Source organism: Ambystoma mexicanum, chromosome 12 (assembly GCF_040938575.1).
Source record: "Ambystoma mexicanum isolate Mex_15411 chromosome 12, UKY_AmexF1_1, whole genome shotgun sequence".
NCBI classification, from domain to species: Eukaryota; Metazoa; Chordata; class Amphibia; order Caudata; family Ambystomatidae; genus Ambystoma; species Ambystoma mexicanum.
The window spans coordinates 1,216,809,901-1,216,825,213 of NC_090936.1; the positions used below are offsets into that span (position 1 = coordinate 1,216,809,901).

Genomic DNA, 15,313 nt, shown 5'->3' on the forward strand with positions numbered 1-15,313 from the left:
TCCATCCACTAGGATAGGTTTTGGAGATTTGGTTAGTCGGGTTTGAGGTTGCACGGGTTTTAATAGAGAGACGTGGAAGACCGGATGTATCTTCATGTGCGGGGGCAAGTCCAACTTGACCGCTACTGGGTTTACTATGGTAGTGATGGAATAGGGACCAAGGTATCTTGGGTTGAATGTGCGTGGCCCTTTTAGAGATAGATATTTGGTGGATAACCAGACTTGATCCCCTACTTGATAGTGAGGGGCTTCCTTCCGATGTTGATCTGCTCCTTTCTTGTATTGTTCTTTAGCCCTTTGAAGGTGAGAAACAGCTTCCTTAAAGGCTTGGATGATTGTAGAATGCAGGTAGTCTACTGCTGGTGTTTCAAGATCTTGGAGGGGATCCAACTCCGAGGTTCGAGGGTGACTGCCGTACAAAAGAAAAAACGGGGTTTTCCCAGTTCCCGAATGGACAGAGTTATTGTAGGCATACTCGGCTATCCAAAGGATATCTTTCCAAGTTTTTTCAGTTTGTTGCAGCATGCAGCGTAAATACTGTTCCAGAGTTTGATTGGTCCTCTCGGTTTGTCCGTCGGTCTGAGGGTGGTGACTGGTCGATAGTCTCACATCAATTTGAGCCGACCGACAGCAACTTCGCCAAAAATGAGAAATAAATTGACTACCTCGATCCGAAATTAGAACCGAAGGAAAACCGTGCAGTCGGACGATGTTTTCGAGAAATTCTCGGGCCAGAGTTGCTGCTGTTGGCAAGCCTTTGAGCGGAATGAAATGCGCCATCTTGGAGAATAAGTCCACGATTACTAGAATCGTATTGTATCCGGAGCATGGAGGTAGATCGGTGATGAAGTCCATAGAAAGCGTATGCCAAGGGCGAGGTGGGATGTCAATAGGGCGCAAGAGGCCTGCTGGTCTTTCCTTTTGACTCTTGTTTTGGGCGCATACTCCACAGGACATTATAAAGTCTCTGATATCTTTTTTCCAAGACGGCCACCAGAAGTAGCGCTTGATCTTTTCTGAGGTCTTGGCTATACCGGGATGACCTTCCATTAAAGAGTCGTGATAACAAGAGATTACTTTTTTCTGTAAATCTGTGCTGGGTAGGTATAATCGTTCTTGGAAATACAATAAGTTGTCCTTTACTGCAAAGTCCTTTCCCTGCAGATGCCAATTCTGTATGTCTGCTGGAGTTACAAGTTGCCTGGCTTTATCCTTAACTTCCTCTATGGATTCTGTGGCGATTACACCCAGAATTCTTTGTTCGGGAATGATTGGTACAGGTTTAGGGTTGACCAAGTGTTCTTCCACTCCCATCCGAGAAAGGGCATCGGCTTTACCGTTCTTTGTACCAGGTCGATAGGTAATTATGAAGTCAAACTCGGCAAAGAATAATGCCCAACGGAGTTGTCTAGAGGATTGGGCTTTTGCGGTCTTCAAATATTGCAGGTTTCGGTGATCCGTAATCACAGTAACGGTGTGTCGGGCCCCCAGCAGATAATGCCGCCAAGCCTTAAAGGCAGACTTGATAGCCAGAAGTTCCTTGTCAGTAATCGTGTAATTGATTTCAGGAGGCGAGAATTTGCGGGACCAAAATGCCACGGGATGCAACTGATTGGTTACCGGGTCCTTTTGTGATAGAACTGCCCCCATGGCAAGGCTTGAAGCATCAGTTTCCACGATGTAGGGGAGTTCGGGGCGAGGGTGTTTTAAGATTGGTGCAGAGATAAATTTAGTCTTCAAATCCTGGAAAGCTTGTTCCGCCTCGGTAGACCATTCAAAACGTTTGTTTTTCTTTAACAAGGCAGTGATGGGCTGGACTATTCGAGAGAATTCGGGGATAAACCTGCGGTAAAAGTTAGCGAAGCCTAACATGCTTTGCACACCTTTTACGGAGGATGGTGATGGCCATTTGAGAACTGCATCGACCTTCTTTGAATCCATACGCACTCCGCCAGGTGATAATATGAATCCCAAGAATTCAACTTCAGTCACGTTGAAAACACATTTTTCCAACTTAGCGAAAAGTTTGTGTTGACGCAATCTTTCGAGGACCATTTTCACGTGTTTCCGATGTTCAGATTCCGATGAAGAATAAACAAGGATGTCGTCAATGTAAACAACAACACATACATCTATGAGCTCTCTGAGGACATCGTTCATAAAATATTGAAAGGCGGCCGGGGCATTGCAAAGTCCGAAGGGCATGACCTGATATTCAAATAGCCCATACTTGGTGCGGAAGGCCGTCTTCCATTCATCGCCCTCTTTTACTCGTACCAAGTGGTAAGCTCCTCTAAGATCCAGCTTTGTATATATGCATGCTTTTCTGACTTGGTCCAGGAGTTCAGGGATCAAAGGTAACGGATATCTATTCTTAACGGTGATCTGGTTCAGGGAGCGATAATCGATACAAGTTCTAAGGTCTCCTTCCTTTTTTGGAACGAAGAACAAAGCTGAAGAAGCAGGGGACTTGGAAGGACGAATAAACCCATTTGCCAGGTATTGATCCAGGTATTGTCGAAGGTGAAGGTTCTCAGGCTCGGTGAGGGCATAAATTCTACTACAAGGAGGAGTAGATCCAGGTATCAGGTCTATCTGGCAGTCATAAGACCTATGAGGAGGTAGAAAGTTAGCCTGATCCTTCCGGAAAACATCTTGGTATTCTAGGTATTCGGGAGGTAACTGGGGAGTCTCTGAAGAAATTGCGGCCAGTGCAACACCAGGTGGAGGGTGACAAGTAGAGACACATTCTGGAAACTGGACCGTTCTTGCTCGCCAATCGATCAGAGGATTGTGTTTCTCTAACCAAGGTATTCCTAGAATAATCTGAAACTGAGGGGCCTTGATCACATCGAACACGATCTTCTCATGGTGTCCATCTTGACTTACTAGCGTCACCTCTTGAGTGGTATGCGTTACTGGCCCGGAGGCTATCTCCGTACCATCCACCGTAGTAATGACGTCCTTTACAGCCTTGGGACAAAGAGTTAGATTCATCCTCAAAACCATTTCATGATCCACATAATTGCCGATGGCACCGCTGTCGACGTAAGCTTCAATTGCATGTAATCGATCCGGATTATCAGGGCTAATGAGGACCATAGGTATCACGAAATGCGAGGTCACGGAACTGGTTTTCACGCTCGGCAAGAGGACCTCTATTCTTGTCGGGCGAGGTCATTTCCCTGCTCAGAGTTTGTAACTTTGGTAACTGCAGCTCCTACTGCCTTCTTGGCAGGTTTCACCGGACAGTCTCGAAGAAAGTGCCCTGAGTTTCCGCAATATAGGCATAATTGCAACTGTTTCCTCCTTTCCCGCTCCCTTTGTGTTAGAGGACCTTTCAGACCCCCTATTTGCATGGGTTCCCCGGAGTCTACTCCTTTGGAAGGAGTTGGCGGTTTGGAAAATACTCGAGCATCAAACTTGGAACGATCGGCCTTCCTGTTCTGCAGCCTGTGATCTATTTGAACGACCAAGTCTATATAATCCGAACAGTCTTGTGGGGGATTCACTACTTGGGCTAAAACGTCTTTGAGCTCTCCACGTAGACCTCTATAAAACAGCGTAATCCTTTTGTCCTCAGGCCATTGAGTTTCCACTATTAGTCTATTGAAAGATGCAATATAAGCCAAAAGGTCTTGATTACCCTGTCGCAACGAAAGAAGCTCATTGTCCAAGGCCTGCCCCTGTGAATGTCTTGCGAACAGTTTTTCCATACTAAGCTGAAAGGCTTGAAAATCATGGAGAACCGGATCATCTTGATTAACTAGAGGGATCGACCAGTCTGCCGCATTGCCACTAAGGTACGAAAGTACAAAAGCTACTTTTGCTTGATCAGTTGGAAAGGCTGCTGGCCGGCATAAGAAGTGCAACCGGCACTGATTGATAAATACTGCAAACCTCTTTGGGTCACCAGAAAATCGTTCGGGCGGAGCCAGAGGTACATTCCCAGGTAGGTTGATCTGCACTGGATTCATAGAGGATGTTGAAGGAAGATTTGCCCCTGATGCGGGTAACGGGGTCTGTCCGGCTTGTGACTGTAGCACTTGTCTAGCAAGATTGTCTGTTCTCTCCTTGGAAATAATTAGTTCCCTTCTTAGAGCATTCGTTTCCTGACGAGCTGCATGCACTTCTGCCCTTAGTTCCCCAAGTAACCGGGCTAGGGGGTCAGTATCCGAGGTTTCCATAGCGCCTGGGCGAGAGTTTTGCGGTAGGCTTTGCGTTCTGTAACGCTCACCTGATTCTCGCAGAGGCGCCGGTCTTGACTGGGCGACTACCGTATCTTCAAAGGTGATGTGTAGCACCCGGTTGGCTCTTTGGGCTGGACCTCTGTGCACTGTATGCCTGACGTGTAGAGTAAGATGTCTGCAGATAGAAAATATGGGGTTAATGAACTGGGGTTATTGGGGTGTCCCTATCTCTTTCCTCTTCTCCTCTCCTGTAGACCCCCAAAGGTTAACGCTCTCACCTTAGGTAAGTGAATGCCGAGCTCTCCATCTGCCTCGGGGCAGGGTGCTGTAACCAGTTTCTTCACTGGATAGGTAGCGCAGGCCTCTTGACTTCAGAGGACTGCTGTCCGTCGTTTACTGCACGAACGGTAAGTTTCGAGTCATTCAAATGTCTTTAAAGTCTTTAGTAATGATGTCTCTTGTTTTGCAGGGTTCCGGCGATGGCGGATGACGGGCTGAAGTGAGTTGAAGATGGAGCCCGTGTGATGAATAGAAGCGCCTGGAAGCACGTAAGTAAGCGCTTGTTGCCTGCTTCACTATGCGCTCTAACTGTCTTTTTATTTTGCAGGTACGAGTTCGGAGCGGCTGCAGGGTGCCGGAATACCCACTGGATTAGATGTGGAAAGGAGTAATGGCACGTGAGTATTAAAGTTCCCCAATGTCTTTAAACGCACCTTGTTTTGTCTTTCAGATGCGGGATGCAGCGCCGAAGGCCTCCGGAGCGTGCGAAGAGTTGGTAAACTTTTGTCTTTCAGATGCCGGAATGCAGTGTGAAGACCTCCGGAGCGCACGAGCCTTTGCCTTTCAGATGCCGGAATGCTAACCTGTTCTTTCTTGTTTTTATAGGTGTTGCTGAAGACTGGATTCAGGATGGTAAGCCTTTGCCTTTCAGATGCCGGAATGCTAACCTGTTCTTTCTTGTCTTTATAGGTGTTGCTGAAGACTGGATTCAGGATGGTAAGCCTTTTTCCTTAGGCCCAGGACCGGATGCAGAAGACACGATGAGCGTTCTGCTGCAGAGGTTGCAGAATAACGCAAAGCAAGATTCATCCACCGGGTGTGGTTTAAATAGCCTCCTGTAGTGCTTAGGTGTCTCCTTCCACAGCCACGCCTAAGTAAGAAAAGAGTTCCTGGTAAGAAAAGAGTTCCTGCCTTCCAGAAGAGTTCCAGTGTTCTGAATCTAGGGAGTGGCTCCAGCCCCACCCAACAGGAAAAGTAGTTCCAAACAGAAGAGGATCAGAGGCTCAACTGGCAGGCAAGTAAGCAGCATGGTCTGCTGAAGGTAAGTCCACCCAAGCATTATGAGCCCGGCGCTTCCAGCGCTGGGACTGGGCATATTTATGAGCCTGGTGCCACTGGCGCCAGGACTGGGTCCAAAAGGTCCCAATTGGGACTGGTTGGCACTCGGAACCTGGGTTATGGATCTGCTTCCAAGGGAGTTGGGAAAACCCTGACCTTTTGGAAGCAGAGATCATGACAGTACCCCCCCTCAAGGCCCCTCCCAAACCGGGCTTCTCCGGGGGTTTTGGCTTGTCAGGAAATGTTCGGTGAAATCTTTTGATTAGGCGAGGAGCGTGGACATATTCAGCAGGTTCCCAGGATCTCTCTTGGGGGCCGTAGCCTTTCCAGTCAATTAGGTAGAATAGTTTAGATTTGGAGATCTTGGAGTCCAGAATGCTTTTGACTTCAAACTCGAGTTCTCCATCCACTAGGATAGGTTTTGGAGATTTGGTTAGTCGGGTTTGAGGTTGCACGGGTTTTAATAGAGAGACGTGGAAGACCGGATGTATCTTCATGTGCGGGGGCAAGTCCAACTTGACCGCTACTGGGTTTACTATGGTAGTGATGGAATAGGGACCAAGGTATCTTGGGTTGAATGTGCGTGGCCCTTTTAGAGATAGATATTTGGTGGATAACCAGACTTGATCCCCTACTTGATAGTGAGGGGCTTCCTTCCGATGTTGATCTGCTCCTTTCTTGTATTGTTCTTTAGCCCTTTGAAGGTGAGGAACAGCTTCCTTAAAGGCTTGGATGATTGTAGAATGCAGGTAGTCTACTGCTGGTGTTTCAAGATCTTGGAGGGGATCCAACTCCGAGGTTCGAGGGTGACTGCCGTACAAAAGAAAAAACGGGGTTTTCCCAGTTCCCGAATGGACAGAGTTATTGTAGGCATACTCGGCTATCCAAAGGATATCTTTCCAAGTTTTTTCAGTTTGTTGCAGCATGCAGCGTAAATACTGTTCCAGAGTTTGATTGGTCCTCTCGGTTTGTCCGTCGGTCTGAGGGTGGTGACTGGTCGATAGTCTCACATCAATTTGAGCCGACCGACAGCAACTTCGCCAAAAATGAGAAATAAATTGACTACCTCGATCCGAAATTAGAACCGAAGGAAAACCGTGCAGTCGGACGATGTTTTCGAGAAATTCTCGGGCCAGAGTTGCTGCTGTTGGCAAGCCTTTGAGCGGAATGAAATGCGCCATCTTGGAGAATAAGTCCACGATTACTAGAATCGTATTGTATCCGGAGCATGGAGGTAGATCGGTGATGAAGTCCATAGAAAGCGTATGCCAAGGGCGAGGTGGGATGTCAATAGGGCGCAAGAGGCCTGCTGGTCTTTCCTTTTGACTCTTGTTTTGGGCGCATACTCCACAGGACATTATAAAGTCTCTGATATCTTTTTTCCAAGACGGCCACCAGAAGTAGCGCTTGATCTTTTCTGAGGTCTTGGCTATACCGGGATGACCTTCCATTAAAGAGTCGTGATAACAAGAGATTACTTTTTTCTGTAAATCTGTGCTGGGTAGGTATAATCGTTCTTGGAAATACAATAAGTTGTCCTTTACTGCAAAGTCCTTTCCCTGCAGATGCCAATTCTGTATGTCTGCTGGAGTTACAAGTTGCCTGGCTTTATCCTTAACTTCCTCTATGGATTCTGTGGCGATTACACCCAGAATTCTTTGTTCGGGAATGATTGGTACAGGTTTAGGGTTGACCAAGTGTTCTTCCACTCCCATCCGAGAAAGGGCATCGGCTTTACCGTTCTTTGTACCAGGTCGATAGGTAATTATGAAGTCAAACTCGGCAAAGAATAATGCCCAACGGAGTTGTCTAGAGGATTGGGCTTTTGCGGTCTTCAAATATTGCAGGTTTCGGTGATCCGTAATCACAGTAACGGTGTGTCGGGCCCCCAGCAGATAATGCCGCCAAGCCTTAAAGGCAGACTTGATAGCCAGAAGTTCCTTGTCAGTAATCGTGTAATTGATTTCAGGAGGCGAGAATTTGCGGGACCAAAATGCCACGGGATGCAACTGATTGGTTACCGGGTCCTTTTGTGATAGAACTGCCCCCATGGCAAGGCTTGAAGCATCAGTTTCCACGATGTAGGGGAGTTCGGGGCGAGGGTGTTTTAAGATTGGTGCAGAGATAAATTTAGTCTTCAAATCCTGGAAAGCTTGTTCCGCCTCGGTAGACCATTCAAAACGTTTGTTTTTCTTTAACAAGGCAGTGATGGGCTGGACTATTCGAGAGAATTCGGGGATAAACCTGCGGTAAAAGTTAGCGAAGCCTAACATGCTTTGCACACCTTTTACGGAGGATGGTGATGGCCATTTGAGAACTGCATCGACCTTCTTTGAATCCATACGCACTCCGCCAGGTGATAATATGAATCCCAAGAATTCAACTTCAGTCACGTTGAAAACACATTTTTCCAACTTAGCGAAAAGTTTGTGTTGACGCAATCTTTCGAGGACCATTTTCACGTGTTTCCGATGTTCAGATTCCGATGAAGAATAAACAAGGATGTCGTCAATGTAAACAACAACACATACATCTATGAGCTCTCTGAGGACATCGTTCATAAAATATTGAAAGGCGGCCGGGGCATTGCAAAGTCCGAAGGGCATGACCTGATATTCAAATAGCCCATACTTGGTGCGGAAGGCCGTCTTCCATTCATCGCCCTCTTTTACTCGTACCAAGTGGTAAGCTCCTCTAAGATCCAGCTTTGTATATATGCATGCTTTTCTGACTTGGTCCAGGAGTTCAGGGATCAAAGGTAACGGATATCTATTCTTAACGGTGATCTGGTTCAGGGAGCGATAATCGATACAAGTTCTAAGGTCTCCTTCCTTTTTTGGAACGAAGAACAAAGCTGAAGAAGCAGGGGACTTGGAAGGACGAATAAACCCATTTGCCAGGTATTGATCCAGGTATTGTCGAAGGTGAAGGTTCTCAGGCTCGGTGAGGGCATAAATTCTACTACAAGGAGGAGTAGATCCAGGTATCAGGTCTATCTGGCAGTCATAAGACCTATGAGGAGGTAGAAAGTTAGCCTGATCCTTCCGGAAAACATCTTGGTATTCTAGGTATTCGGGAGGTAACTGGGGAGTCTCTGAAGAAATTGCGGCCAGTGCAACACCAGGTGGAGGGTGACAAGTAGAGACACATTCTGGAAACTGGACCGTTCTTGCTCGCCAATCGATCAGAGGATTGTGTTTCTCTAACCAAGGTATTCCTAGAATAATCTGAAACTGAGGGGCCTTGATCACATCGAACACGATCTTCTCATGGTGTCCATCTTGACTTACTAGCGTCACCTCTTGAGTGGTATGCGTTACTGGCCCGGAGGCTATCTCCGTACCATCCACCGTAGTAATGACGTCCTTTACAGCCTTGGGACAAAGAGTTAGATTCATCCTCAAAACCATTTCATGATCCACATAATTGCCGATGGCACCGCTGTCGACGTAAGCTTCAATTGCATGTAATCGATCCGGATTATCAGGGCTAATGAGGACCATAGGTATCACGAAATGTGAGGTCACGGAACTGGTTTTCACGCTCGGCAAGAGGACCTCTATTCTTGTCGGGCGAGGTCATTTCCCTGCTCAGAGTTTGTAACTTTGGTAACTGCAGCTCCTACTGCCTTCTTGGCAGGTTTCACCGGACAGTCTCGAAGAAAGTGCCCTGAGTTTCCGCAATATAGGCATAATTGCAACTGTTTCCTCCTTTCCCGCTCCCTTTGTGTTAGAGGACCTTTCAGACCCCCTATTTGCATGGGTTCCCCGGAGTCTACTCCTTTGGAAGGAGTTGGCGGTTTGGAAAATACTCGAGCATCAAACTTGGAACGATCGGCCTTCCTGTTCTGCAGCCTGTGATCTATTTGAACGACCAAGTCTATATAATCCGAACAGTCTTGTGGGGGATTCACTACTTGGGCTAAAACGTCTTTGAGCTCTCCACGTAGACCTCTATAAAACAGCGTAATCCTTTTGTCCTCAGGCCATTGAGTTTCCACTATTAGTCTATTGAAAGATGCAATATAAGCCAAAAGGTCTTGATTACCCTGTCGCAACGAAAGAAGCTCATTGTCCAAGGCCTGCCCCTGTGAATGTCTTGCGAACAGTTTTTCCATACTAAGCTGAAAGGCTTGAAAATCATGGAGAACCGGATCATCTTGATTAACTAGAGGGATCGACCAGTCTGCCGCATTGCCACTAAGGTACGAAAGTACAAAAGCTACTTTTGCTTGATCAGTTGGAAAGGCTGCTGGCCGGCATAAGAAGTGCAACCGGCACTGATTGATAAATACTGCAAACCTCTTTGGGTCACCAGAAAATCGTTCGGGCGGAGCCAGAGGTACATTCCCAGGTAGGTTGATCTGCACTGGATTCATAGAGGATGTTGAAGGAAGATTTGCCCCTGATGCGGGTAACGGGGTCTGTCCGGCTTGTGACTGTAGCACTTGTCTAGCAAGATTGTCTGTTCTCTCCTTGGAAATAATTAGTTCCCTTCTTAGAGCATTCGTTTCCTGACGAGCTGCATGCACTTCTGCCCTTAGTTCCCCAAGTAACCGGGCTAGGGGGTCAGTATCCGAGGTTTCCATAGCGCCTGGGCGAGAGTTTTGCGGTAGGCTTTGCGTTCTGTAACGCTCACCTGATTCTCGCAGAGGCGCCGGTCTTGACTGGGCGACTACCGTATCTTCAAAGGTGATGTGTAGCACCCGGTTGGCTCTTTGGGCTGGACCTCTGTGCACTGTATGCCTGACGTGTAGAGTAAGATGTCTGCAGATAGAAAATATGGGGTTAATGAACTGGGGTTATTGGGGTGTCCCTATCTCTTTCCTCTTCTCCTCTCCTGTAGACCCCCAAAGGTTAACGCTCTCACCTTAGGTAAGTGAATGCCGAGCTCTCCATCTGCCTCGGGGCAGGGTGCTGTAACCAGTTTCTTCACTGGATAGGTAGCGCAGGCCTCTTGACTTCAGAGGACTGCTGTCCGTCGTTTACTGCACAAACGGTAAGTTTCGAGTCATTCAAATGTCTTTAAAGTCTTTAGTAATGATGTCTCTTGTTTTGCAGGGTTCCGGCGATGGCGGATGACGGGCTGAAGTGAGTTGAAGATGGAGCCCGTGTGATGAATAGAAGCGCCTGGAAGCACGTAAGTAAGCGCTTGTTGCCTGCTTCACTATGCGCTCTAACTGTCTTTTTATTTTGCAGGTACGAGTTCGGAGCGGCTGCAGGGTGCCGGAATACCCACTGGATTAGATGTGGAAAGGAGTAATGGCACGTGAGTATTAAAGTTCCCCAATGTCTTTAAACGCACCTTGTTTTGTCTTTCAGATGCGGGATGCAGCGCCGAAGGCCTCCGGAGCGTGCGAAGAGTTGGTAAACTTTTGTCTTTCAGATGCCGGAATGCAGTGTGAAGACCTCCGGAGCGCACGAAGAATAGGTAAGCCTTTGCCTTTCAGATGCCGGAATGCTAACCTGTTCTTTCTTGTCTTTATAGGTGTTGCTGAAGACTGGATTCAGGATGGTAAGCCTTTGCCTTTCAGATGCCGGAATGCTAACCTGTTCTTTCTTGTCTTTATAGGTGTTGCTGAAGACTGGATTCAGGATGGTAAACCTTTTTCCTTAGGCCCAGGACCGGATGCAGAAGACACGATGAGCGTTCTGCTGCAGAGGTTGCAGAATAACGCAAAGCAAGATTCATCCACCGGGTGTGGTTTAAATAGCCTCCTGTAGTGCTTAGGTGTCTCCTTCCACAGCCACGCCTAAGTAAGAAAAGAGTTCCTGGTAAGAAAAGAGTTCCTGCCTTCCAGAAGAGTTCCAGTGTTCTGAATCTAGGGAGTGGCTCCAGCCCCACCCAACAGGAAAAGTAGTTCCAAACAGAAGAGGATCAGAGGCTCAACTGGCAGGCAAGTAAGCAGCATGGTCTGCTGAAGGTAAGTCCACCCAAGCATTATGAGCCCGGCGCTTCCAGCGCTGGGACTGGGCATATTTATGAGCCTGGTGCCACTGGCGCCAGGACTGGGTCCAAAAGGTCCCAATTGGGACTGGTTGGCACTCGGAACCTGGGTTATGGATCTGCTTCCAAGGGAGTTGGGAAAACCCTGACCTTTTGGAAGCAGAGATCATGACATTGAGGTCACGTGATCGCGTATACTTGAGGAGTGTGCGGTTTTGCCTCCGAACTTACAGAAGGACCAACATACCATGGCAACCACCATGCTGACTTCCAGGAACCGAAAAGCAGGCGTTTATTGAACCCAAAACCAGGTGACCAGCCGGGCTGACCACTTTAATCACCCAAATAAAATGCATGCAACCAAATCCTTTAAGCGCAACGTTCTTATTGTTGAACATGGGAAACTTGAATTTTGATAGACTGCCAAAAACTGATAAATAAGGAGAACTGTTGATTACGGATAACCTGTGTTCCCGAGCAAGGAAGTACTCCTGGAACACCAGAGATAGATTGTGTGGTGAACAACCCTGAGTGTAGAACTCTTTTGCTAGTTTTCTTTTAAAAATAAATCGTAAGTGGTAGGGCCAGTCTAGTGGATAGCTTTGGACCGAGGACTATTATTCTTTTGACTATTGACGAGCACCTTAGTTTAGTTTTGAACGAACAGGAATTCCCCTTTACCAATAGGGTGAATGAGGCGTTTCCTTTTAAGTTAAATAAAGTTACTTGGGAACCATGTCTTCTGGTCCGATTCCTTCTTCTGGGTTGCCACAGCACTCATACTCATCGGGACCTCACCCTGGACGTGCTACAACAGGATCTTGATTTATTCAGGGTAAGAATGTGCTGAGATGGTAAACCATTACTTTAGTATTATTTCATAAATAAAAGGCAAAAGACAAGCACTCTGCGGAAGACTTACTCATGAGTTTGGATATGTGGGATATCGTCCTCTCGGAGCCGGATCTGTAGAAGGGTCTGATGAAATCTTCCACGGTCACTGCTGCTAAGGCATTGATGCTTGAAGACACAGTGCTGCAGGGGGGCAAGGGTTAAACAGCATTACATTTGCAAGCTCGGATCCTGCTGCTGACATTGCTGCTCAGGAAACCCACCCTGTTCATACAGAACCCCTGTGTGATAACACTGCCGCGCCTCAAATGGAACACAACCCTTGACGTGGACACCATGCACCATCCAACCAAGCCAACTATTGCCTGTCCCCACTACTGCATCCTACTGCCCTCAGCTGTGGATGACTCCTGCAACACCTTGCTCTTACCTGCCCACCCTATTGCAACCAGGACCCACCCGCCCAGAAGATGGTGAAAGATGCCTCTCTTAAGTGAGGGGCTAGATATACTCGTGAGCAAAACCAACATTGGGGATGGGCATCCTTGACCATGGTAAGGCCAGGACATCTTCATGGGCTGTCACAAGGCTGTGGGAAACAATGTGAACATGCATGAATTGTAACTGTCCTCACCTGCAGCGATCAGAAGTGCTGGGACTTAATGTATCTGTAGCTGCATTTACAGTCTATTGGTCAGTGAGGCAGATAATGTGGTCACTTGCTTTTCAAATCCTATCACTTTTAGATCCAGCCACAGCTTCAGCTTGCTCAGGGCCTTTAATTCAGTAGATGCCCAGGTCATTATGTATGTTGCCTAGCCTTCAGTAATAGGATCTCATATAAACTTCTAGAAGATCCGAAGCAGCGTTTTTGCTTTCCAGTCGGATTGCGTTATTACACAGAATAACTACTGCTGCTTCCCAGACCACCGAATGACCCAAAGATCTTAGAGGGACACAGGATCTCTGTGATCCTGCATAAAGTGATTGATATGGGGTGGCACTGGGGCAGTCTTCCCAATTAAGCAGAGAGCTGTACATCATGTAGCATGTGGTGCAATGTCTTGTGTTAATTTCAGCACAGAGGTGTAGGAAACCCAAGGGGGAAAATCATGCAGACAGTAAGTAGAAAAAGTGGCCCCCGAGGTCCACAGATGAAGATGAAGAGTCGCAGTAGGATGTCTCTTTCCTTCCCAGATCTGTAGGGCTGTAGATAAAGGGGATAGATCCGTAACCCGCTGGCACGCAGATAGGAGTGCATTAAGTTCAGTTCTGGGATCAAAGGTGAGAATCCACCCTTCCAGATGGCAAATGGACGTGAAGGAGTCTGAGCAATATCTTCCCAATAGGGGAAGAAACCGAGCGACTGTCCGAAAACACAATACCAAAGAAGGTCAGGAGGTCTAGGTCAAACAACAAGGCAAACACGATACCAAACACAATCGAGAATACATGGCCACGATATAAAGTCCAATAGCAGTCTAAGGTGAAAGGCACCGAGCACAAGTGACGGGGTATTCTGTTGTGGAGCAATGAACAACCAATAGGGTCCCCTGTATATAGGTATCCTTTTTAAGATTGCTGTCAGAGAAGTCATGTGAGGAAAGGGCAGAAAGGGGGCCCAGCTCAAGATGGCCACTGTGTTAGGCCAAGAGCCTTGATTGTGGGTCCAGCGCTTCAGGAAATGTGGTGCGAAAGTCCAGGACAGTGGATGAAGAGGAGCCGTGGGATGCGTGAGGAGGCACCGATCAGGCCTGTAATGTTTCAGTTGTCAGGGGCTCTTGAGACCCCCTTTCTATGTCTAACTGTTGTTGGGCTTCATGCCAAGTTCAGTTATGCGCTGTATGAGAAATAAAGAAGACGCAACACAAGTCTGCTGCCTCATTATGTACGTTTGAGGCTGTAAATCCTGGAGCGGGCCGCCAGACACTGGTGATGAAGGATGTCACAGGCCTGTGTTCGCTGCTCCACACCCGTTCACTCCCATGTAGTGAAGAGCGCCCACCTGCTGCGCTCCACCACGTCCAATACGCTATCTTGCAGGAGCCATCATTGCTGTCTGCCAGCACCACGGGATTCGCCCTCACCTTTTGTCATGCACATCCCACGCAGGGAGCGGTTTTGCCTGGTCTGAGAGAACGCTGCTACTCAGAAAGGCGTGTGCTCATCCAGGCAGGCCTCACAGGAGTCTAAAGAGCGTGCAACCACCTCAGCAGGCCCACCAGTGCGCTGGAAAGGTGCCTTCTAGGACTCGGAGTAATTGAAGTGATTGAGCCCTGCTGCACTACAAAGAACATCAGAACTCTGGATAGTGAGGTGGCTCTGCCCTGTTGCACTGCAATCAACACCTGCTCAAGGTACCCTAGCCACCCGGCTCAAGGTACCCTAGCTCTAGCCACCCGGCTGTACACGTATGAAGGTGGCTGTCTCCAGCGGCACAAACCAGTACCAGGAGAGGAGCCGCCCAGAACATTTCGGCAGAGGAGCTCTCTGCGTTCACATCAGCCACTTCCTCCGTTTTCTCACCTATTACGCCCCACCCATCCTGAATCACAGCAGGAGAGTGTCCAGCTGCAAGGGTTACCACCTTTGGCATCATGGACACAAGCAGTTTGGGGCCCCGCTGGGCCAGCTAGTTGATGGACTTTTACATGTACCTAGACCCCCTTGAGGTACGAGACCAACAAAGGCTTCAGGGTCTCCTGATGCACATGTTGGGGCCCACAGTATGCCACATGGTTTATGAACTGCCTTCACAGACTACTTTCGACTACACAAACGTCATAGATGCGTTGAACGCATATTTCGCCCCACATTGAAACATAGACTACGAGAGGCATGTTTTCCACATGACCACTCAGAAGAAGGGCAAAACCTTGGATTTATTTGTCATGAGGCTGAGAGAGAAGCTGAAATACTGCAACTTTGACAACTACTCCACGGACGAGGCTTTCCAGTCCCAAGTAATTGCAGGTTGTGAGTCCCCG

The 15,313-nt window shown here is 47.9% G+C and overlaps 1 protein-coding gene across 1 annotated transcript in view; it reads right to left on the reverse strand.

The window, feature by feature from the left end:
* The window catches only part of LOC138514392 (sodium-coupled monocarboxylate transporter 1-like), a 501,148-nt gene that overhangs the window by 255,879 nt on the left and 229,956 nt on the right, over positions 1 to 15,313 (reverse strand). The window contains exon 9 of the mRNA XM_069629874.1: positions 12,397 to 12,509. Coding sequence (XP_069485975.1) covers positions 12,397 to 12,509 — 113 coding nt within the window. The remainder of the gene's footprint in view (positions 1 to 12,396; positions 12,510 to 15,313) is intronic.